At 43.6% G+C, this 25,622-nt stretch overlaps 1 protein-coding gene across 1 annotated transcript in view; it reads right to left on the bottom strand.

Annotated features, from left to right (window-relative positions):
- Window positions 1-25,622, bottom strand: part of SACK1E (scaffolding CK1 anchoring protein E) — a 125,573-nt gene that overhangs the window by 30,710 nt on the left and 69,241 nt on the right. The window contains exon 5 of the mRNA XM_088444518.1: window positions 7,788-8,553. Within this exon, the coding sequence (XP_088300644.1) occupies window positions 7,788-8,553 (766 nt within the window). The remainder of the gene's footprint in view (window positions 1-7,787; window positions 8,554-25,622) is intronic.

The following is a 25,622-nucleotide window of genomic DNA, read 5'->3' as shown; positions in this document are numbered from 1 at the left end:
AACGCACTGGGACACAAGCATTTCACCGACCCCTCCCCCCCGTCACTTCCCGCAAACGGCACTTCCTGTCAGTCACCCTGCAAACGGTCTGAATAGTCACTGCGATCGCAGTCGCTGGCTCGAGCACATGCTCTGCGATGCATACGCATGCACAGAACGCAACAATCGACCGATTGCGTGCGTATTCGTAGTTGCGTACGGTAGTGAATCAAGCCCTTAGTACGGTATTAGCCACAAGGGCTGCGCTTTAAATAGATACCGGTCAGAAAGATAATGCAGGTGTCCATCCTGCTAGGATGCCAAGCAAGTGTCATTCCCCCAACCCCCCCTCCACACCATTGCACGAGCAGCTCTGCTCCACCCCAATGTTACCACAGAAACAAAACATTCATTAAACCACTCATTAATACACTTAGGTCAGATTGATAGTGGAGCTCCAATAAGAGATAAATGGATACTAGGGCCTGAGGCATTTATTCAGAGAAAGGGGCTCATGTGCGGTCCCCATGCAGGCCTCTCTTGTGCTAGCGCATGCACTTTGAAGACTCTGGCACTATGTCAGAGTCTACTGCACACACGCATATCTCTGGAAATGGCACCGGTTCCATTTTCCCAGTGGTTGCTTTAATGCTCATGTGCATAGCTCTAGGAATGGTTCCAGCATTATTTTCCCAGTGATTTCAGCAGCGGCGGAAAGGAGTACAGTCAATGGGTGCAGGGTGAGCGTGGTGGGACCCCTTGACTTGGGCCTGTGTCAGGGGTGCCGAGAGGGGAGGGTAGTGTGTACTAATTGCCAGGGCTTGCTAGAGGCGCTGCCCCTCTCCCTCTTATCTCACAGCGGCCCAGCACACGCTGTTGTGTGCAGTAGTCACAGCAGTCTCCTATATATTTGGGGGAGGGGGTGATCACACTGATTGCGCCCCCCTGGCTTTGCACCGGGTTGAGGGGCTCACTGCGCCCCCTCCACGGCGCTCTGCAACAATAATTTTTTAATACATTTTTTTGCCTCAGGGGCCTTGCCAAGCCTCCCGCGATTAGGCCACATTCCCTTTCCCAGAGCCCGGCGCAGCTCTTGATGCCCCTGCACCCATTACAGATATGTCCCTGACTCAGTGACGTGCAGTGAGGTCAATGGCTGGGGAGGCACTCATGTCAAAAAACACAGTTTTTATGTAAAAGCTCTGGAGCATGGCAGGAAGTATAATATGGGAGGGAGTATTACAGGGCAGGCTCTGCCATGGGTACTTTATACCTCCAGCTGCTCTCAGCGCTCCTGCTCATAGCAAGAACATTTCTATATATTCTCCTGGTAATATTTGCATTAAACACATTAAATATGGTTAGACCTTAACCCCTTCGGTGCTGAGGGTTATCTCATCCTTGTGCGGAGGCCATTTTCTGACGTTAGTGCTCGATACATTCCAACATCAATATCACTGATTGTTGTGTGCGGTAGCCACACAAATTATACATTGTTTTTTTCAAAAATACTATTATTCTTTTTACTTTCTACTATGTTACCCAAATGGCCAAAAAAGTGGGTTTTTTTAAATTTCAAGAAAGGGAACCAAAAGGAAGCGTGATTTTTTTCCTCCCGTTTTATAAACACCATAGAGGAATACATTATGGTTCTTGTTTTGCCAATAACCCACATTTCCAAAATAGTAAAAAGCTGGATTCTATGTGTATGTTTTGACCAAAAATACTGCAGTTGAAATGAAAATGCATTTTTTATTTGCAAATTTTCGCCATCACGATTTAAACGCAAACTATGTGCAGAAAGAGTATGGTAGCCCAACAGTGCCCACCATTTTATAAACTAGACAGCATACAGCAATAAATGAGGGACCACTTTTTTATTTGACATAAGATGGGGCAGATACCGTAAAGGGCTTTATATCCCCTCCCCCCTTCATCTGTGGAAATTTTTATATTTTGTATTCTGTTTCAGTATTGTCTGGTGCCCTTCCCCCATATATAGAAAACTATAGTGCAGGGTAATATTGCCTGGTGATCATAGGGGATTACGAGACTAGCTATTAGTGGGCACATCATTTGAAAGAGTGTACTCCCCTCTTTCAAATATGTAACATTATCCGGTGATCAGCAGACAATAAGTATTAAGAAGATCCATAATTTGAAATAGGGGACCATCTTTTCTAGAATGGGTGCCTCTGAATTTATGGATGCTAGGTTGGGGGGAGACCTTCCCCCATCCCTAGACTCCATTAGTTTCCTGTAGTGCAGTGGGTTTTGCCTGGTGTTCACAGTGATCACCGGGCAATAATCTCTATAGGGCAAATAGTTAAAAAAATTTGACTCCCCTTTGTCAAAAAGGGTGCTGCCAACTGTCTAGGTGCCAGAGTTGGGGAAACTGATGGACTTAAAGTCCCACCGCCTTCTCTGGCGAAACTTTTTTTTTTCTCTTTATACTATTGTCACTGCTCTGGGAACGGCCGTGCTGATTCCCGATTCTCCCCACCGATGATTAGTGCCTGTGGGGAAAGTGTAATTTGTCTGGGCACTTTGCTGCGAATGACTAGTGGAACTCATCATTCGCAGTTTTACGTATATGCAGATGATGAACCCCACTCGTTCTCCGTAGAGAAGGGGTTAAGGACCATTTTTTTCATACTTTTACTATCCTAGAGTCTTATGATTTTAGTCCAGTGTTGAGTAATAAAGTCATATGATTGATGATATAGTGTTGTGTACTCAATGGGAGAAAGAATGTAGAGGTGTTTCCTGTGCAATAACCTTTCACCGGTTACTGTGGTGTTAGAGAAAGCAAAAGAGGCAATTATCTATGATGTAATGCTTTATATAAAATAGTAGGGTAGGAACTGTTGAGAACTTAATGGTAAGAGTATATTCACATACTGTATATCTGTGCTTTGTCTGAAGCAAAAAAATATATAATTTTTTTAGGCTTTTATACACTGATAAAGCTTTTTCATTTCTATACAATGAAAGAAGAAAATAGGTATAATTCCCAACATTCCCAATTGAAATGGTCTAAGGGTACAACATCTTTGGGCCCCAAGGTCCACAGGGGCACAAAATGGTGCAGCAAACTCACTGCTCCAATGGGTGCAGTGCGGCTGCTGCCAGGATAAATACCCACTGCACAGCTCCCTTGCAGCCTGGCCTGGCAGCTCTGGGCTCTTCCAGGTGGCTCAGATGTGACCCAGGTGTGACCTTGCAGTTGGTGACGTGGTGGTGTGAAGTCACAGGTAACATCGCCGGTGCCGCACGTCGTCCCTGCCCATGACATCTGGTACACTTACTGAAGGAGATCTATACACACATGCTGACTTGGCAGGCTGCGGTGGTGAGGAGCTAGGGGCTGAGAAAGGTGATGGGGTCTGAGGATGGTGATGGGGCCTGAGGATGGTGATAGGGTGTTGTCGAAGGTGATAGGGGCTGAAGATGGTGAATGGGGCCGAGGATGGTGATGGGGATTGAGGATGGTGATGGGGGCTGAGAAAGATGATGGGGCTGAGGATGGTGATGATAAGCTGAGGGCTGAGAAAGGTGATGGGGGCTGAGGAAGGTATGGGGATGAGGATTGTGATGAGAAGCTGAGGGCTGAGAAAGGTGATAAGGGCTGAGGACTGTGGATGGATGGATGGCTGGCTGCAGAGACTCTCCCTCCTACCCCTGAGACATCCACATCACTGTCATCAACAAGAACTTGGAAGAGACGGCATATAAGATCTACAGCCTGCATCATCAGTGACAGAGAGACAGTGTGGTAAGTCATAATGTATTTTTACTTTATTTAAAGACTGGCATTTCTTTCAATTAACATTATCATGCATCACATGTCACACATGCAGGAGAGGGATGTATGGGTGCGTGGTCGAAGGTGGTCGGGTTGGGGTTGGTGGTGAGGAGGTGGGGACCCCAGAGACATCAGTGTACCCGGCCCCAAGATTTCTGTTACCAGCCCTGTAGGCAAGTATGATCTGTTTTGTTATGCATTACTAAGGATTACATGGATGCTTCTCTACATTGCATTACATTTTTTCATTGACTTTTTGGGCATAATATAATTACACTGTAATGATGTCATTTGAATTCAAATATAAATACTTGTACAAAGATGAATATTGTGATGTTTGTGATGATGATGAAGATGTTGATGTAATTTCATGATAACAATGTGTGAATATAATGCTGGATATTGGAAAATGTGTGACTATTGGTGATGTCTTTCGATTTGAAATATCTCTGGTTAGTTACAATAATGCAACAATAGGCAACCTTTGTAAATTATTATACAGTATATTGCAAAAATTATGTAATTTAATTTAAGTTATTTCAAATTCCTGTGTTTTTACTGTTACATTCATGCTGAGAAAATATAGGCAAAGCTTAAACACAGGCAGAAACAAAGGGCCTGATTCAGGGCCTGATTCAGACCCGCGAGCGCTCAGCGCTTGCAAGTGGGTCGATGGTGCCCTAGTGCGCATGCGGACGACGAAGGGAGCTCCGTCGTGCGCATGCGCGAGACCCACATAGCGACGGCTAAGCCGTCGCTATGGGTCTCGCACCAAAGGGGGCGTGCTGTCGATGGTGAGTGACAGCACGCCCCCTTTGGTGGGCATGCCGGGGGCGTTGCTGCCCAGACGGAGGCGTTCCCATGGGAACGCCTACCGTCTGGGGCCGGCCCCACTGACATCATTAGTGATGTCAGTGGGAGTGCTTTTGGCTTTGATAGAGCCAAAAGCACTCCTGGGCTTGCGGCAGCGAGACCCTATCGCAGGGTCTCGTCGCAAGCCCGATGGTCGCGATGGTCTTGACCATCGCGACCATCTTTTTGGCCGCTCGCATAAGCTGTGATGATAAATGGTGCTCCAGCCAATCAGCTCCAAACTGTCAACTGTTAGAAAAATGACAGTTGGGAGCTGATTGGCTGGAGCACCATTTATCATACACAGTGACATTTATCACACGTTTTGGTGATAAAACTTGTTACTAAATGGGGACCATTGTCTGCTAGTTGTGGCATACCTGCTCTGTTTATCGGCCTGATTCCTGTTTCTGACCTTCATTTGATTACCTGCTCCATCGACCTCGGCCTGCTTTATTTATTTCTCTCTTGCCTTCCATCTGTCCTGAACCCAGACTGCTACTGATTAACCCTACTTGCTGCCTGCCTAGACTAGTTGCCTGTCCCCAGATTACGCTTCATGTTATTACGTTGTCTATCTCATAGTATATTTCCATCTTCAACACTGCTGCCAGTGTCCTACCTAAACTAACGAAACCACATGCAGCACTTATCCAGGGGGCCGTGACCTGCTGGGTGTCAGCAGCATTGTCCAAACCTTCTTATGGGTGTCCCAGGTTAACAACCAACCCCTGTTAGACTCCGCACCCTTGGACTAAGCAATGTTACCCCAGACTGGTTGCTCAGAAACCTATCAACTTAGTGAGTTTCCTAACAGTCTGCAGCAAGGAGCAGAAGTACTAGAACTTAACGATGCCACCTAGCAAGGCAGAGTCATGAATATCATAACTATTGTACTAAATATGTCAGAGAATAAGCCCACTCAGAGTAACACAAGTTGAGTGGTTGCTGCAGAAGCAACAGAGTTGATGAGTTTATATATGAAATGGTAATTATGGGAAACTACTCTACAAAATTGGGGTGCATGGATATCTCCAGCAGTCATCCAGGAGTCTTTGTGTGGATCATAACAGGTGAATGGGCAGGGAACTTGTATTTGGAAAAGGTTGGTGGTAATATTGAATGAATCCTTAGAAGGGCCTTAAGCAATAGCTTGATAGATTATAAAGTTACTGTAATAATTTTACTGATGCAAAAGTTTCCAAAATTCAGATTTCTAAGGGTGTTGAGTTAATACATTTCTAGTAGAGAACCAAATTTGGGGCCTGATTCGCAAATGCGATTACACACGCAATTGGCTGAATTTTCCTGAAAGCTGAACACACCCGAACTTTGGGGTTCCGAGTCGAAACGAGTCCCGGATCGGATCACTTTTGGGGTTCTGAGTATAAGCAAGTCCTGGCTCAGGTCTGCTGTAAGTTCGGAACTTAGATTTAATAAACGAATCTTGAGTTTTGGATTGCATGTAATCAGGTCCAAATTTCATGATTTTAGCTGTTTTTATCAATGTTAAAGAAATCCAAAACCAAAATAGAAAAGAACCAAAACACTTGAGGGTGGTTTTGCCAAAACCAAAACACAGGGGTCCATGCACATCTCTTATAGTTTCTACTGTAATATATTCCAGTTGTAATTTTGTCACAGTTTGTGCTTCTATTTTATTACATGAAGCAAAAGATGAGCAAAATAGTGGTAGAATTAAAAAAAAAACTATTTGTGTTATAAGTTCATGTCGTTTCACAAAAGTGCAACGTTATGGCAATACAATTTAATTATGCTTTCGATTTGTCTTTCTGTGGAATTACATTTCTTATCTTATGGAATTTACAGTCTTTAACTAAAGCTGGGCTGATAATGATGGCAATTCATTCTGATCTGTGTTGCAGTTTCATTTCTTGGTGGAGCAAAAATGAAAAATGATATGGAGAACTGCATAGAATGCTTAAAAAATAATTTGGCTCAGAGAAATGTGCCAGATTCAGCATCCAAAAGTGGAATGAGGTCGTCACTGCTATCATCGTTTGGAACTTTTCTCCTCTTCATTTAAAGGTTTGGTACCTTGGTTTAAAATCAAAATATATTTTCAAATTTATCTTAGTTGCCCATAAAATGTAAGGGGGGATTTATCAAATCTTGAGTGAGATAAAGTGGAGAATGGCAACATAGCAATTAATCAGTTTCTAACTGTCATTTCATAGGCTGTTCTAGATATATCACATTTAGAAGCTGATTGGTTGCTAGAAGCATCTCTCTCTCTCTCTCCCCCCCCCCCCCCCACCCCATACCCAATAGACCAGGAGTTCCCAACTACGGTCCTCAAGGCACACTAACAGTCAACGTTTTATGAATAGCCATACTCGAGCACAGGTGACTTAATTAGTACCTCATTCATTTTGATTTAACCACCTGTGCTCAAGCATGGATACCACTAAAACCAGGACTGTTAGTGTGCCTTGAGGACCGAGGTTGGGAATCACTGCCATAGACTATAGTAACTCCCTACTCACTCTGGGCTGTTTCACTACGGATTACGCATGCAGGTCTGCTGCAAAAATATGCTAATGAATGCAGTCGCAAAGCCGTCACACAGCCAGCATAGAGACGCCCACTACCACTATCTCACATATCTGTAATACCTTGCAGTCCTGCATGTACATCGAGAACATCGAGTAACATCAGCCCCTCACATACAATTACAACAGGTCTGACCTTACTCAGAAATTGCTAACCTCATTACTCGTGGTAAGTACTCAAGCTGCGTATGCTGTCATAGTGGCTAAATTATGCACGCTAAAGTAAACGGACAGGCACGCCTGCTTTTCTCCTACCACTCCCCCGTCACCACCCCCAAACGCCGAAGTCCCATCCCTCGATCTGCGATGGCTTTGTATCTGCGTAGGTAATCGCAGTGTGATCGAAATGCCAACTGGAGCACATGTACTGCAGTGCATACGCATGCGCAGCACGCACCATCGGTCGATATGTGTACACTATTGTAATTGCGATCCGTGATGAATCAGGCTCTCTGTCGAAACCAAATTATTTTGTGACTTTCTTCATTTTCTGTCACATTTTTACAACTGAAACAATATGTATTACATATTTGTTCTATGCTTCTATTTATAACAGAATATCAATACAATGCACTCACCTTTGGGTCATCTCCAAGTTCCAAGGGGTTCTGTCTCACCCCTGGTTCTCCACTGCAGCCTGACAACTGAGACAGCTTACTAAGATCCCAGAGAGACTTGCTTGGTCTCCCCGCTGTTGTTTTGGCAACTGACAGTCTATTGCGCTGCACATTCTTTAGAATGTCGCTGAGAGCGCTGTGGGACTCCTGGGCAGCTCGAAGGTTCAAAGTAGGTCCTTCAAAATTGCGGCAGGCTGCAAGACGGTGTCGAATTGAGTAGTCAGGCACATTTACTGTGTTTTTGCTCATATGTGAAGAGTCCTGAGGTGCTATCGAATTTCTGTTATATCCAGCATTTATACCACCGCTGTTTACTATGACTGGCACTACTGTCCGGCGCTCTGCTATGTTATTAATACTTTTAGGCACCTGCATCCCTCCTAGTGTGTTGATGTAGGGGGATGAAAGTACATCTGTTGGCTGCAATGCCCCACTTGTGTTAAACTTTTCAGGTGAGGAAAATCCATTTGTGTAAGGTTCCACAGCAACTGGCAAAACCTGGACACTGGAATTTACAATGTCGGGTTCTTTCGTCACTGTTGCAGTAGGTGAGGTTATTGGCACTTTATTTTGAATTCCTTTATTGGGGTCTTTGGCAAAATCATATCTTTGAAGTGGTCGAGAGGCTGCAAACAGTGTTCGAAACTCATTATCAAATGAATCAGTTATTTCTCCAGTTAGAAGTGTGACCAAGTTTCTGTCTAGTCGTGAGTCACTCCATGTGAAACTGAAAAAGATATGAGGTTAAGTATAAGGTTAGAAACAAAGAAGCCACATTGGTTGCTTGATGCCTCGTCCAGCAAGTGTGATTATATAGCGCAAAAATGCAATATGAACTTATCAGGGAAAATCCACAATAAATAAAAAGAGGCCCCATAGTAAAATAAATATAAATGAAAAAACGTAGCACATTTACAAAATATAATTGTATTGGCAAAATGCTGCAATCTAGTTTATATACAGTGGTTCGAAGAAAACTATAAAGATAATGTATTAAGTTATTTATATAGAGCCAACATATTGCAAAGTGCTTTGTAGATGATATCCCTGCCCAAGTGGAGCGTACAATCTATATTTCCTACCATACTCACACTAGAGTAAGTTTTGTCAGAAGTCTTTGGAGTGTGAGACGAAACCCACACAAACACAGTTCATTAGGGTAATAACTTGCACTGCTATTTTTCAGCAGAAACAGGGCCGTAACTAGGGCAGTGCGACCAGTGCCATGGCACAGGGCACCACAGGGAAGGGAGCGCTGTTTGGCCCTGTCACTTTTCCTGTTTATTATCATTCTCACTTGTAGCTTCCTCTTCTTTCATCCCCAGCATCTCCTGGCCTCCCCTATCTCTTCCCTGGCCCTTCCCCATGAGGCCATGGCCCTTTTTCAGGTGCACTATTTTATGTCCCTATTTAAAAAATGGGGGGGGGGGGGGGGCAATGCTCTTTCTGGCACAGGGCACCAAAAAGTCTAGTTACGGCTCTGAGCAGGAACAAGCAAGAACCTGAACCTCTCATTAACTATGACGTAATATTCTGGGCCTAAATGTATTTTCCATACGATAAGTTTTATTTTAAAGGACTTGTTGAGTGCCGTCTTTTATAAATATTATATATAAATGTATATATCAGTGATGAGTGGTTAGGTGGGGCAGAGCCTTAGCTGTCATACTTAGGCATACTCCAAAGTTTTGACTATAAAAATAAGAAAACATGAAAGGGAAAATGGCATATTGGACCAACACCTTGTTTTATAACATTAAATAACATTCACCAATTTTTCTGATGCTAGTACAGGTTTGCCTACCCTCCTGATTTGGTCGGGAGCCTCCCGAATATCGGGTGCCGCTCCCGACCCCCGGAAAGGCAGGCAAGCCTCCCGGCTGCCGCCTACCCCCCGGTCTACTACTAAAAAACCCCGATGATGCGATTCGCGCTGAATCGCGTCATCGTGGCTCCGCCCCCTTCTTCACAATGCCCTATTTCCTGCATTGTGAAGAGGGGGCTGGGCCACGATGACGCGATTCAGCGCCCCTGGCCCCTCCCCCAAAATTGCAACATAGCCCGGCCACGCCCCCCGCAGAATGCAGGCATTCAGCTCCCTCTCGGAAGGAGGGAGCGGAATGTCGGCAAGTATGTGCTATTAGGAAAATAGCTCATACACAGCGCATGACATATCCATCAACCTGCATAAAGGAATCAAATAATTTGCCGTTCACTGTATGGTCCTCCTTACAGCAATATTCAACACATTTGTTACAGAGACTCAGGAAACATCATAAATGAGCCCACGATCATTAATTCATTATCATTTAGGTGTAAGACCATTCTAATGAGTGGCCATTCCTACAATGATACATAATCTATTTGTTACAGGGGCTCAAAAATATTTACATAATACATTATATATAATATCCAAGCATAGCATGGAATATGCAATCCATCAACCTACATAAAGAAATGAATGAATTCACCATACACTATACGGTCATCCTCACAGCAGCATTAAATACATTTGTTACAGGGACTCAAGACACTTCATATATGAGTTTACTGTTCATTACAATTCAAGTGTGGGATCATTTTAATGGGTGCCCATTTTTGTTGCAGGGACTCAAAGACATATTATATTCAAAAGCAGTTATATGCTCCAAATAAAATCAATCACTAACATCCTGTGTGAGGAGGAAGCTGGAAAGTGAAGTACTGCATAAAGCGTCTCGGGGCCTGATTCAGAGCCGGACGCTATTTGCGGACGGTCGTTCTGAAAAAGGGGCCGGATATTTAAATTAAGCGCTCACTCTTTGCGGTCTGTTGACGCCTCTATGTCTGAATGAGCTAATGAAACATGCGCTCGCTATTTTGAAAAAACGCCCCCTGGCCGCTCGCATCATACGTCATCTCCGCCATTTATTAGATTAATCGAGTACATCGAACGGCGTATGAACTGCTCGCTATTCTTGTGGTAGAATATTCCTACCGCAATCATGCGAGCAGTTCAGGCTAAAAGACAACCAAGTGACGTGGTCGATGACGCTGCTTTGTTAATTATGCACACCCTTAAAACGCCTGTTTTGACCGTTTGGCACGCCTGCGTTAGGATCTCCACTCCCCGTTTTCAAGCACCTTCCCCTGTTACCACCCACAAACGCCTCATCCTGTCACTCATAATAGCAGGCATTCTCTATTTTGCGAGCACACGATTTCCGACCGAACTGACTGGTTGGCGCATGCGCATTACAACCCATACGCATGAGCAGATGTGCGAACATCGCTCGGAGCGAACCAGCGGCCGCTTACGAGCGGCACTGAATCAGGCCCTCAGTCCCTTCTGCTTTCCACAGTCTTCAGAGAGCAGACTGTGGATGAGAGAGGGACCGGAGACAATAGCTGATGGAAAGATAAAGATAGGTGTTAGGGGACCAACACTGTGTGGGGTGTTAGGTGGTCTCTGTTAACACTGCATCGCAGGGGCCAAATTTGCAGCCGGGAGGTGCACCTGCACACGTGAAAAAGATACCTGCGTACTGTCATGGCTGTTGCAGCTGGCATAGAATCAATGGGAGGCATGGGCTTTCGCTTGCAGGCGCACAATACCCCACATTATTTGAACAGATAGATGCAGAAGCAAAAGGTAGTAAATCAGGGTCCCGCCACGGCCTGCATCCACTTTGTGTGCCACTCAGAATCAGCCCCTGCATCTTTATCTGCCTTACTGTTTATTTTCTTAAACAAATAACTGTTCATTGTATACTGTATATTAACTAGAGATCTTTGAAGTTATTGTGGAACTCTCCGTTTCTCAGATGCTTTTCTCTAGAGGTGCTGCAGCCTTTAACATGCTAATCATACTCCTCACATGCCAATCAGACCTTCTCTCATGCCTCACGTGCCAATCAGACCTTCCCACATGCCTCACATGCCAATCACAACTTCCCACATGCCATTAAACCTCCACACATGTTTCTTACATTCCATCAGACCTCACCACATGCCTTTTACATACCATCAAATCACCACACATGCTTCTTACATGCCAATCAGACCTCTCCACCTGTTGTCAGACCTCCACACATGGCCCTTACATGCCCATCAGACCTCACATCATGTCTCTTATATGACAGCAGGTCTCCACGTATGCTTCTTACATGCTCTTTGGATGGAAGAGATCAGAAAAATGGTATCGGTAGAGTACAAATTTTCCCCTGGAAGAGGACACAAGAAATGCCATCAGGCAGGAAAAAAGTCCCTAGAGGAGGGGTATTGAGTCCTTACCTGCCTGTGTGCATCATGTACAAACTAATTAATAAGGTATGCTGAATTAACCATACAGAGTTATAGATATGCGATATATAACTTTACTATGGAGCATACAAAAAAAAACATACCTGATAAGTGCTCTGCAGTGTTCCTGCTAGGTGTAAACTTGGTTCACCTAGTGTGCTTGGAAATAATTCTTGTGGGTTATAGCTGCACACCCAGGAATGTCCTGGTTCTACAGAGGTGTAGTAAGACACGCAGTATGGTGATTAAATTGGAGGGTTCAGAATTAAAGTGAACCAAGTTCATGAGAGTCAATTTTGAGAAGACGGTACAGGGAGGTTTGTGAAGTATGTGTGATGGATTGGAGGCATGTATGGCAGGTATCGTTAATGATGCCATGCTGCCGAATACAGCATGGCCATGAGACCCCCCCTGTCATTCATCATTACTGGAATTGGCAAGTGTGTAAGCACTTGCTGATGCAGGCACCCTCGCCAGGCCCACTGCATCTGACATCACTGGGTACACGCATCATCCAGTGTGTACCCGGCTTAACACTGCTACTTCCTTATTAATGAAAGTTACCACTGCCGAGTCTCATATTTCCTATATTACCTTTTGTAATGAATGGCTCCGATACTTCATTTCTACAAAAACAGGCGAAAATTTTTATTTGGTCCTACTTTTGTAAAAATTAAGGGATATTGAATAGACTCCACAGAGACATAAAATGTTGTCAGGTAAAGACTAGTCTTCCATTAATGTCATAGATTATTCTTAGTTATATTATAAGGGCACGTTTGTGCCCTTATATTAAGGCTAACTCGAAAAAAATTAAAAATTCTCCATAGAAAATTCCGGAGGGGGGGGGGGGGCATGGTGTTTAAGAGACTACACCTCAAAAGCTATAGGAGGTACAGAGCTGAAATTTGTCAAGGACAGGTAGAACTGTTGCTGGGTGATGCATTCCAGGGCAAACAAATACAAAATGAGGATTTGGGAGTAATCTAAAGTTCCAACTGTCAGTTTTTCTGACACTCTCAGTTAGGACCACTTTTCTGCAGTAGTCTATGGAGGATTTTTGGGAAGGCATAAGTTAGGGTAGGGGGCGAATTTAGACTTGGGGGTAAATTTAGTAAAGTGAGAGTTTTTAGAAAAGGAGATGTTGCCCATATCAGATTCTAGCTATTATCTTCTAGAAGGTGCTAGTTAAATGTTAAGTAGAATCTGATTGGTTGCTATGGGCAACATCTCCACTTTGTAAAAACTCTCACTTTAGTAAATATACCCCATGGGGTTTTTTTCATTAGGTAGCTCTTGTTCCAGGGTAGGGCCATTTGGGGTTCCTGTAATTGAGAAAGTTACAGATTTGAAACTACTACCTCTCAAATTGCGCCATTATACAGATAGGAAGCTTCAACTTGTTACGCAACGTCAGTAGGTGCCTCCAGCAGGAGCTGTACTCAAAGTGGCTTCACATGGGGAAAGGAAGCGGGCGTCAGCTGCGGCCAGGCCCTGGGGAAAATAGCAGGCATTACCTGCGGCGGTGCGGGCTGCAGGACCCGGGGAGGTAGCGGGCGTTAGCGGTGGGGGTTCGGGCATCAGCGGCGGTGTGGACAGTGGTGGTGCGGGCTGCAGGACCCTGGGAGGGTAGCGGCCTTTAGCGGCAGACAGATACAGGCTCGGATCAGGAAGATCCGTGATGCCTGCATCTGTGTATAAATAAAACACAGAAGCACGGACAGGATCAGTGAGATACGTCTGTGCTTCTGTTTTAAAAAAAATTTAAACCTCTGCAAAGAAAAAACGTGTGCCCCCTCCCCCATAAAAAGAACAACCAGCCCTGGGCTTTGGAGCCCCAGTACAGGTTGTTCTAAATACAGGGGACAAATGACGTAGGGGTCCCCTGTATTAAGCGCAACTAGCACTGGGCTGTGAGCTGGTTCTGGAAATACAGAAAAAAAAATGTGTAAGGTCCTCCTGTATTATCCAGAACCAGCAACAAACTTTTTCTAGCGAGGGGGTAATGCCACAGCCAGGGGAGCCCTTTCACCAGGTCCCCCAGCCAAAGCATCACCCCTGACCACTAGTCCACCAAGCTGGGGATCTCTGGGGAGCTGTGGACCCCCCCAATAAGGGGGTCCCCCTCTCCAGGGTACTCCAAACTCAGGCTGATAGCCCAGGACGATCCCTGGCACCCCTGGGCTCTGGGTGTCTGCTTGATTGTGTAGTGTGGTACATTTGTTGATAGTAAAAATATTGTCTTTTGCTGTGGAACTGCAGGACCCAGCAAGCCTCTCCCACATGCTGTTACTTGGAGAACCACAAGTACCAGCATGCTGGACATTATGGGCCCGCTGATACCTGTAGTTCCACAGCAAAATTAATATTACAATAAACACAAGACAAACACGTTGTTGAAAGTAAAATTTTACTAAAACATACAGGCATACACATGTACACACTATCTCACATACTCACCTAGTATCCCTGAAGCCAAGCATGTCCACTTGTACAAATAGATAATCCATAGGGTACCTGTAATACAAAATCCATACTCACCTCCTCTTATGTGTGGATCACCACAGAAATCCCGGTGCAGAGCGCTCATTGGCTGAGAGAGGTGAACCTTCCGCCTCTGAGCCAATGAACGGTTCCCCCCATTAACTTCAATAGTGAGAAATGCAAAAGTAACAAAGTTACATCCATGCCATTTCAAAAATGGCGCCTCAGCCAACAAGAGCCAATCACAGCTCGCAACGTCATCACCCGCCCCCTCGGCTGGCTTATATAAGCCAGCGTGAGGCAATGACACAGCAGTCCAACGGCGGGTAGGCAGCAGAGAAGAGCTGCCGAAGAAAAAAGACACCGGGAAGTCCAGGATGGGCGTCGCCCTCCAGGAGAAGACGCCATGGAAGTCTTGGGGGTGGCGGCAGTCATGTAAAAGAGCGTAAAGGCTGCCGCCCCCCAGGTGAAGGAAAATAAAATAGTAAAACAATCGGTGTTCTTGTTTTATTTTATTATTTCTTTTACAGGGGTACTATAGGTACCAGTGGGCTCTTAATCCCCCGCTTGCTGGTACTTGTGGTTCTCCAAGTACCAGCATACGGGAGAATTGCTGGGACCTGTAGTCCTACTCCAAAAGACAATATTTTAACTTTCATATAAACCACACTACACTATCAACCCTGCACCCACCAGGGCTATCAGTTCAGGACTGGGGTATCCTGGAGAGGGGGATCCCTTTATGGGGGGTCCCAAACTCCCCAGGGATCACTGGCCTGGGCTGACTAGCAGTCAGGAGTGATGCTTTGGCTGGGGGACCCAGTGAATGGGCTTCCCTGGCTGTTGCATTACCTCCCAGCTAGAAAAAGTCCAGTGCTGGTTCTAGATAATACAGGGGGATCCTACATATTTTTTGTCCCCTGTATTTCCAGAACCAGGACCGGCTTACAGTGCCAGTGAGCCTTTCTGTCCCCTGCTGCTGAACCTGTGCACTGCCCTGGTGCTACCATTGCTCTGCACCACCGCTGCTGCCCGCATGTCTGCAGCCTGCCCCCTCAGCCGTCTCTCCCTCTGCACCTCCGAAACACCTCCTGTGTGCTGTCCCCTCCACCACCAGCGGACAGCACATAGGAGGTGTACCATTTTGTTGCCCTTCTCCCCTGCAGATGGCCCGGTTTGCTGCTCCTATCCCTTATGGTTAATACATTTTAAAAAAGCAATGAAATTCCATAAACAAAAAACATTACGGTTTCACATGTCCCATTAAGGCTTCTTAGACATGATCTGAAATTTCACAAAAACTACTTAATTTCTGCCACTCAAATGTAAAAAAGCGAAGAAATTCCAAACATTAAGGCTAACGCCTTAATGGATGTGTTCCTTGTGCAATACAGATATGGTATGCCATCACACCCTGTGGTTAACTGTAGATTCTGCACTATTACAGAGTGAGAATGCTGTAACTCACAATATGGTGGAGCTGCTAGTTCACAGAATTGTGTGCTCATTGGAATACACACATGCAGTCTATGCAACTGAGGTCTGAGCAGAAGATAGAGCTGCGCAGATGAGATAAGAGTGGGGTGAAGGGGGAAATGGAGCGGTGTGGATGAGGGAGACAGAGGCGTGGAGAGGGGTGGGAGATTAAGCAGCACAGATGGGGGGGAGCCAAATTGATGCAGATGGGTGGAAAACAGTGGTGCGGATGGGGAGGACAAAGTGATGTAGATGGGTGGAAAACAGTGGTGGAGATGCAGGGGAGACATTGGGAGAACAGAGTGACGTGGATGGGGTGTACAGAGTGGCATGAATGCAGGAAGACAGAGCAGTGCAGATGGGTAAAGACATGTATGGATGAGGGAATACAGACTAGCACAATGGGAGAACACACAGGGATTGGGGAAGACAGATTGGTGCGAATGGGGTGGGGGAGACAGAGTGGTCTGGGTGGGGGGAAGACAGAGTGCCACAGTTGGGGGGGACAGAGTAGTGCAGATGGAGAAAGACAGACTGGCACAGGTGAGGTGAAGAGAGAGTGGCGTGGCTGGGGGGAAGGTAGTGGCGCAGATCATACAGCTATAGGGATTTGGGAAGATAGAGCACAATGGGGGCCCAGATAGTGTACATGCATAGACAGTGTATGATAGTTATAGAAATTAGGGAGATGAATGTGTATTCTGAATGAGATGGATGTATGGAGTGAGAAGGATGTTGGAACACAGTGGGATTGTTGTGGTGAATGAATGGGAAGATTGTGGGCACTGAGTGGGATGTGTGTGCCACATAACTGCTCAGACCTCAGTTTCATAGACTGCATGTGTGTATTCCAATGATCACACAATCCTGTGAATTAGCAGCTCCACCATTTTGTGAGTGACAGCAATCTCACTCTGTGAGAGTGCTGAATCTGCAGTTAACCAAAAGGTGTGATGGCATACCATATCTGTATTGCGCAAGGAACACATCCATTAAGGGGTGAGCCTTAATGTTTGGAATTTCTTTGCTTTTTTAAGTTTGAGTGGCAGAAATTCAGTAGGTTTTGTGAAATTTCAGATCATGTCTAAGAAGCCTTAATGGGACATGTGAAACTATAAGGTTTTTTGTCTATGGAATATACGCTTGTGTTTATTACAAGGATAAAATGTTATTCTAAGCGTTTGCTAATGTTTCATTCAAATAATTGGGTTCAACATTACACCAAAATTTTCTTAAGGTGTTAATGAGTTTTCCTCTTTTAAAAAATTAATTTATACTGGTTAAATTCTCACGACATACTGTAAACCTAGGGAAGACTTTTTATGTTAAACTAGGTTCTCCTTAAAGTTATATTTTTACCATTGCACTGCCAGAGGGTTTTTCCTTTTTTCAAGCAATAACCACCATCATCATCAGCTCTTAAACATGACAGATCTCTGCAAACTGTGACCTAAAATCATGGATCATCTACTCATATAATGCTCTTGCACCTAGTTGTACCCCATGATGTGTGTATGTGCATAGTTGCAATATAGCAATAATATTGGAAAGTGCATGCTATCAATTTCCTTCATATCCTATACCCCTGCTATTAGGGTAGTGACATGGTAGTATAGATTTACATAATTGTCTGAAAAGAAGCTTCATTTTGAAATGGAAAATAGGGAAAATATGAGATTTATGCATTTTGGTCCAAAGAATAAAATGAGAATACTCTCCCCATATTATAATATCTATCCTCTTGTAAACTATCCTCTACTATTGAGCTATAATGATTAAAGGCTGAAAGTATGCTACAGTATGTTGCATTGCTTCAGTTTCAGTGTAATGATGTTACCTTTCATCTTTTCCTGGTGTACAGAATTCCAGTTCCACCTGCCTGAAACTCACTTTATTGCCTATAGCAATAACATCAATATTAGTACTGTAACATTACTAATATGAGTAGTCTGTGCAATTAACCCTAAAGCCAAAGACTAGTAGAATAAAGCAAAAGAATGTAACAAGTCACGAATAACAGATTTTTCTGGTGTTTCTTTTTTTTTCTTCTTAAAACAGGTGAGTTCTAGTAACTAAAGCTCACTACCTCCACCAAGTTATATAACAACCAACAAGGTTTGTGAAGTTCTATATTATTCTGTGAATTGTGGCCTTGGTCAGAATGTACAGTAATAACCTGCAAATGTACATAAATGGCAGTTTTCCGGCGTGTTGCAAAATGCCACATGTATAAACTTCCTGTCAGCCTACATGTCTACAGCAGGTAAATAGGAGAAAAAAACATATCTAAGATAAAGGCATAGAGACGTATTGGTGGGGAAAAAGGTCGGCTTTTTTAAATGATTTATTAAAAGGAGTGAAAATGTATAGTGGTGATGAAAGAATGACCCTAAACACTGTGGCATCACAAGGGGGGTGCGGGCCACACCCGGATGTCACTGCCGTGTGGTGACACCAAAGTGCAGACTCTTCCTCAGTGACAGGAGCCGAGTGCTGCACCATAGCCTTACGTGCAGCACTCGGCTCCTGACACAGTGAGAAGCCGGCACTTTGAAAAAACTTGTCCCCGGGTGCAGCCCACATCTCCCAGATCCCCGGAGTGACTAAACGGAGGTTTGAATTGCGAAAACCCTCTGTCCTGTAAGGCCATGCCCACAACGCTCCCTGCCCCTACCCACACCGGGTATCACCTCAATGAGGGACATCACTGCCTAAACAGAGTATCGCCATCTTGCCAAATAATCCAATAAAATGTGAAGATTGGGGCGAACTTTCATCCAGTTGTCAGTTCATCGCCAACATCTTAAGGTATATGAACTCCCTGCCAATGACATACCAAAAAAAGCCCACTGGTGTTGTTGACACCAGTAGAATAGAATCAGTCTATCTATACCCGTGTATTGGTGGGGCGAGCACCTCATGACCTACAACAAGACAGCTACTATAACTGTCCTTTCCGGCAAAACAATATAGCCAGTAATCACAATACGTGGGTAGGTTGTGACTTTCAAAGAGACAAGAGACCTTCTAACCAGGAGATCACTATTATAAAACCAGCAACTCAGCACAAAACTCCACCTTTTATCTGTAATAGGACTACACAATGCAGACCATAAAAAGGAGACACTTCTTACATTTTTAACCCTTGCTCCTAAATGTATTCTGACATATCCTACCTAGTAGTTTAAATTTGAAATTGGGACAGGCAAATGCCTTCTGTCTTTCATAGAGGGCAAATTGTGGAAAAATCGTTTGAAAACCCCCTTTTTCAAACACGTCACTGTGATCATTTTGTCAGTGTTCTGAATAGAAACAGTTGAATGTAATAATTGGCAAGTTCACAAGTCGCCACAAACAAGACAAGTGCCATCATTCCGGGGCAGGCTTGCTGGGACTTTACCATAATTCTCTTCTACTGAATATATTTCCATTCTTTATTGTATCGCTCAATGCTGAAGTACATTAAAACAACGTGCCACATAACTGAGTAAACCAGATGGGATAGCTGCTGCATTAAGATTTATTTTCATTACTTTGCCCAGTTGGGCACCAGATTTTTACAATTTCTCAACATCTAATAAATCACAACAATCTCTGCCGGTAGAAATTACAATTGTTCTATTGTTCTTATTGCGGCTTTGTTTCTTCTGGGGTCTGATTATAAGCAGCACAGCAGGAGGACAAGTACCACTGACCACATAAACAGCATGGACCTATCTTTGATACCTGACACATTGCATAGGTCGGTGTTGCAGCATGCATAGGACACGGTGTAATTGATCCCAAGATGACGCACCGCCTGAGTTCTGCCACACTTTCTCCCAGCAATGCAGCCTTTATTTGTTAGCAGTGAAATTCCTTCGTAAACGCCATCTCCAATGAAACATTCATGTCCCAATACGCAGTTTGTCTTGACAGCGGCACACTCTGTGGCTGTGGTGTATTCGCAGTAGAAGCATTTCAAGGCTTGGGATAGAGGGCAGCAGGTCATGAAGCATAGCCATACAAGCACAATAAGCACTTTCATTGTTAGGATAAGGTAAAACCACAGCAGATGGTTTGTAAATTCTTTCTATAAAACCAGGCTATGCACTAACCATGGGCCTTCCAGACAGCTGAAGCTGTTTAGTGGTTTAGGAAGCAGTAAAATCGCATAACGTTAGCAGCAGTTGAATAGTCCAGTTTATACCACAGTACCCTGGAAGCCTGTTCTGTGCTTGCGTTGCAGACTGTGATATGTGTGTGAGTCACAATCAAGATGATGTCATAATAACATGATCTGTGCCATTAGCTGCAAACCCACAAGCTGTTCAAGCCTGGCCTGGTGTTATAACATTGTCCTGCGTACTTGCCGACTTCATGGTAGCAAGGCCAGGTTATCCACAATGTGGTACAGGGGCAGAATCACAGAGGCAGAAAGGGGCATAGATAGAACGAAATGTGTAATATGTTGGTTTAGGTAACAAAATAAATCACTTCAAAGTTATATACCCTGCCCTGATCATGACCAGCAGGCTGTAACCTAATTGCAATTCCACACTTGCGACAACAGTGTCTTAACAAAAGTTCCATCCACACAGAGCTGAGGGGTACAAAACGGACCAGCTCCTATCATTTCTTGACGAGAGGGACATGCAAGTTTTCTTTTGTCTTCTATTGCATTGGGATACTGCTAATATCCTGAGTTCTAACAAGTAATGCCTTTGTGACTTGCCTCAATTTGGAGCTGTATAATATGAGATCTATACCTGCCACTGGGGAGTAAATATACTGTATATCTAATTAGTCTGCAGTAGATCCTCACATTGTCCAGAATCTGTGAAATCATTATTTTTGTACCACAGTGTAAGAGTGGCTTTACCACTGTGCCACACTCACTGACACTGCTAATAAATTTGGCCACAATTGATGAACTTATCAAGAATAAAGAAAACAAATTTGAAATACTCAAACACCACTGAAGCGCAATCATTTTCTATATGGATGATAAAATGAACTAATCAATATGTTGTATATAAATAAAAAAGGTAACAATTGCGCAGAGTTCATTGCAAGATTACAGCATTGCTTTTATATACCCTAGTTATCCGATAACAACTAACCATTGAACTCACATAAAATAAAACATACCTAAATGTTATCTCTATTATACTAAACATTTGCAATAGACTTCCTTGTCTGATAACTCCTGAGGATGCACAACAGGTAGCATAGACTCTAAGACTACCATAGCTGCCAACTGTCTTTCATTTCCAGGTACACATAAATGTTTTAAAGATTTGTACTCGGACACTTTGGACTTGAATATGTTTAATTATTGAATTGTAAATTATACTTCCTATAATTATTTACAGCATATATATTAAATGCAACATTAGCCATAATTTATGTTCTTCACAAGTTAATATTTATTTAAGTACAGAGCGAAATAATTTACATTATATCCAAGTTCAGATCACAATGGGGATTGTAATGTAGCAAGGGTCACTTAAATGTAATTGCATGTGACATGATTGACACATTGTACCTGCATAGCACATAAGAGGAAGGAAGCTGATAACCAGGGGAATGATTCATGGAACAAATTGCTAGTATAAAATATAGTTTCAACTGATATTTGTTATATATTTTTCTAAATAAATATAGAATTATGATGACATATCTTTGCCAAACCACCTTAATGGGAAAACTGACCACCGGGTTGTCAAATACAATAGCCAACATGGCTACCAACTGGCCAGTTCTGACATGGGTAGTTTTAGGATAAGTCAGAGGTTCTCCACCTACACCTCAAAGGAGTACACTAACTCTATAGTATAGGTTAGTAAATAGGACATCAATATCAGTGGTAGCCAATTGTCAGCCTGCATCCTCAAATGTTATGAATGTGTAGTGTGTAAAATAAGATGGGATGCATAAACAGTAAGAAAAAGGTTTTTATTGAGATATAATATAAAAAAAAAAAGAGTAAAAATAAATAAATAACCCTTTGGTGGAATTATATGAGAAACCTATAATAAATAGAAAAAGTTTTTGAAAGTTCTGTTGTATATTCCAAAGCTGGTGATATGTTTGTTGTTATAAATTATAATTGAAAATAATAGGGAGTGATCCTGGAGTTATTTAAGGACAAAGTTTATGTATATTGTTGGTATAATTTTCATTTGTATGAGCAAGGTCAAATTACCTACATTAGGTTGGACACAATGAATGCTCAATAAATATTCTATTATCATTACTGGTACATTGTTTCCTATTGTGATTACTTTGATACACATCAAGTTCTTTTAGACCTGTTACTGTACATATACAGTAGGTGAGCGTAAATTACCACCCTTATTTACTATACCATATACTGTGAGCAGGGTGACCTTATATACAATGCAGCTCCCAAATCCAACTGTACGTACAATGGGCCTGATTCAGAGCCACTCGTAAGCGGCAGATCTTTCGCTCCGAGCGATGTTTGCCCAACTGCGCATGCGTACGGATCGTTATACGCATGCGCGAACCAGTCAGTGCGGTCGAAATTCGTGTGCTCGCAAAATAGCGAATGCCTGCTAATTTGAGTGACAGAATGAGGCGTTTATGGGTGGTAACAGGGAAAGGTGCTTGAAAACGGGGAGTGGAAATCCGATCGCAGGCGTGCTTAAAGGTCAAAACGGGCGTTTTAAGGGAGTGCATAATTAATCCAGCAGCGTCATTGACTCAGAACTGCTCGCAAAATAGTGGTTGAAAAAACCAACCACAAGAATAGCGAGCAGTTCATACGCTGGTCGATGTACTCAATTAATCTAATAAATAGCGGACATGACGTATGGTGCGAGCGGCCAGGGGGCGTATTTTTCAAATTTACGTTCGCATGTTTTGCTCGCTCGTTCAGACTTAGAGGCGTGAACAGACCGCAAAGTTCGAACAGTTCATTTGAATAGCCACCCCTTTTTAGAAAACGAACGACCGCAAATAGCGAGCGGCTCTGAATCAGGGCCAATATACCTCCACCTTTAGAGCACTCCCACCCATCCTATTTACATAATGTTCATATCATATAGGTGGCAGGAAAGTGTCAAACATGTAAATTACAAAGCCTCAAACTTAAAGTAAGTCAGTATCACAAGCTACAGCCACTCACCTCCCCAGTCTGATGGCTGTCAGATCCACACTCCAGTCCAGGCTCAGACAGATTTTGAGTGCCCACCTCCTTCCTCTCACCACACGTTGGGGGAGATGTATCTAACCTTAGAGAGAGATAAAGTGGAGAAGTTGCCCATAGCAACCAATCAACTTCCAACAGGCTGTGTTAGGAAAATTACAGTTAGGAGCTTATTGGTTTGTACTTTATCTCTCTCTAAGTTTGATAAATCTCCCCCCTTGAAGATTTGATAGATCTCCCCCTTTGTGTGTCTAGTGTTGACACATTGAGCCTGCACATTCTGGGGTCTATTTACTAAGCCGTGTTAGAAGTGAAAAGTGAAGAGTGTAGGGCAGCACAGACGGTGTAATGGTTAACGTTACTGTCTCACAGCACTGAGGGCATGGGTTCGATTCCCACCATGGCCCTACCTGTGTGGAGTTTGTATATTCTCCCTGTGCTTGCGTGGGTTTCCTCCGGGTACTCCAGTTTCCTCCCACTCTCCAAAAATATACTGGTAGGTTAATTGGCTCCCAACACAAATTACCCCCTAGTGTGTATGTATGCATGTACATTTGGTAGGGAATATAGATTGTAAGCTCCACTGGGGAAGGGCCTGTTGTGAATGTCCAGATCTTCTCTGTAAATCGCTGCGGAATATGTGTGCGCTATATAAATAACTGGTAATAATAATAAATAAGAGTGAAAATGATAAGGTGCCAGCCAATCAGCTCCCAACTGTCATTTTTCAAACACACCCTGTGAGATGGCAGTTAGGAGCTGATTGGCTGGCACCTTATCACTTTTCAGTCTTCACTTTTAACACTGCTTAGTAAATAGACCCCTATGTCCCTAAGTAGCAGGACTCCCCGACGAATGCCACCAGGAGCAGCGACAGTGCAGCACAGTGAGCTGCATGAGTGTCTGGTGGGTGATTATCACTCTTAATCTGTCCCTGATTGTGCTTCCGTGCTCTTGCCCCCAACCCCTTCTTCAGTTCCTCACCCATCCCACCCTCATAGCTATGCCCCTGATAATATCTTAGGGGTGTAGTATTACTAGCATCAATGGAAGCATGAGCAGGTAAGATAAACTGGAAAATGACACAACCTGCTATGCTTGCTCCTAGCTTCTATAAAAATATAAAACTATAGTGTAACGTAAATCTATATATATATCTTATACATTTCCCTGTACAAGGTACAATTTAGTGGAGGCAATTTTGACATTTAAATTGTTATTTGTTACAAAGTTCTGTCTTTCATAACAACACCATCAGTTTGGTAATGTCCTTTGCTAATTACAGACTTCAAATGCCACTTCTGTATCAATGTTATTGTACGCTTGTTGATAATTTTGTACCCCAAAAACTGGAATAAAACAGATATATCAAATGCCACTTCTGATAGGAGAGACATGCAATACATTTTAAATTCTGTTTTTGTTATTAGATGGGAATCAACATCCCCAATAATTTCCCCATATTACCTCCAATACTTTCTTTGTTAGGACAAGGGTTTCTATTTATTTCTATGAACTTTGTTGCTATACGATGTATAATAACAGTATTTAAAGTTTTTTTAAAAATTTTGAATTTGAGGCCTGATTCAGACCAGTTTGCTAGGATGCGTTCACACGCAGCCATCAGCAGCCAAAGTATGCAAATCCCGCTATCGCTAGCAAGACATTAGCACGCCCACTATGTCTTGCCGTGCTATCGCGTTATGAAATTAGATGCCCACCAGCCTGACACAAGACGCCCACTTTCCCTTAGTAACATACGTCATCTCCAGGAAGTGTATTAAACAATCGGTAACATCGGACCCATATGCAGCACTTGTGGCTGACCATACCCTGCCGCAAGCACTGCGAGTGCTGCAGAGTGTAATTCAGCCATGTGACGTGTATGCTGACGATGCATCTTAATTATGCACGCCCCTGAAATGGCGTTCAGATGCACAGACACACCTGCGTTCGCACCACCACATCCCCGTTACCATCGACCACCCCCTGTCATCACCCACAAACTGCACGCCCTGTCACTCATGCTTGCGGTGCATCTGTGTACAGGGTGCGATCGCACAGACTGGTTCACGTACGCGCACTGCGTCTTATACGCATACGCAGATTGCAAACATCGGCAGGCTACGTGAAAACGCAAATCTATCAAACGGGTCTGAATCAGGCCCTTGGTTTCTATTCTTATATCTAAAACTATACTTCCACAGACTGTAAGCTACAGTACTTCTCTAAGCTAAATAAACTTTGCTTACAAAATGTAATCTTGTAGGTTCCTTATAAATGACTTTATTGTAACGGAAGGCAAAATTTGCAATCTCAATTCTCTTAAGCCGCGTACACATTAGCCGATATTATGAGCGATTGAATGATATCGTTATCATTCAATCATTCACAATATCAAC

Source organism: Taudactylus pleione, unplaced genomic scaffold (assembly GCF_031769625.1).
Source record: "Taudactylus pleione unplaced genomic scaffold, aTauple2 ptg000366l, whole genome shotgun sequence".
NCBI classification, from domain to species: domain Eukaryota; kingdom Metazoa; phylum Chordata; class Amphibia; order Anura; family Myobatrachidae; genus Taudactylus; species Taudactylus pleione.
Note: the sequence above shows the minus strand (reverse complement) of the source record. Positions and strands in the feature narration are given on the sequence as shown.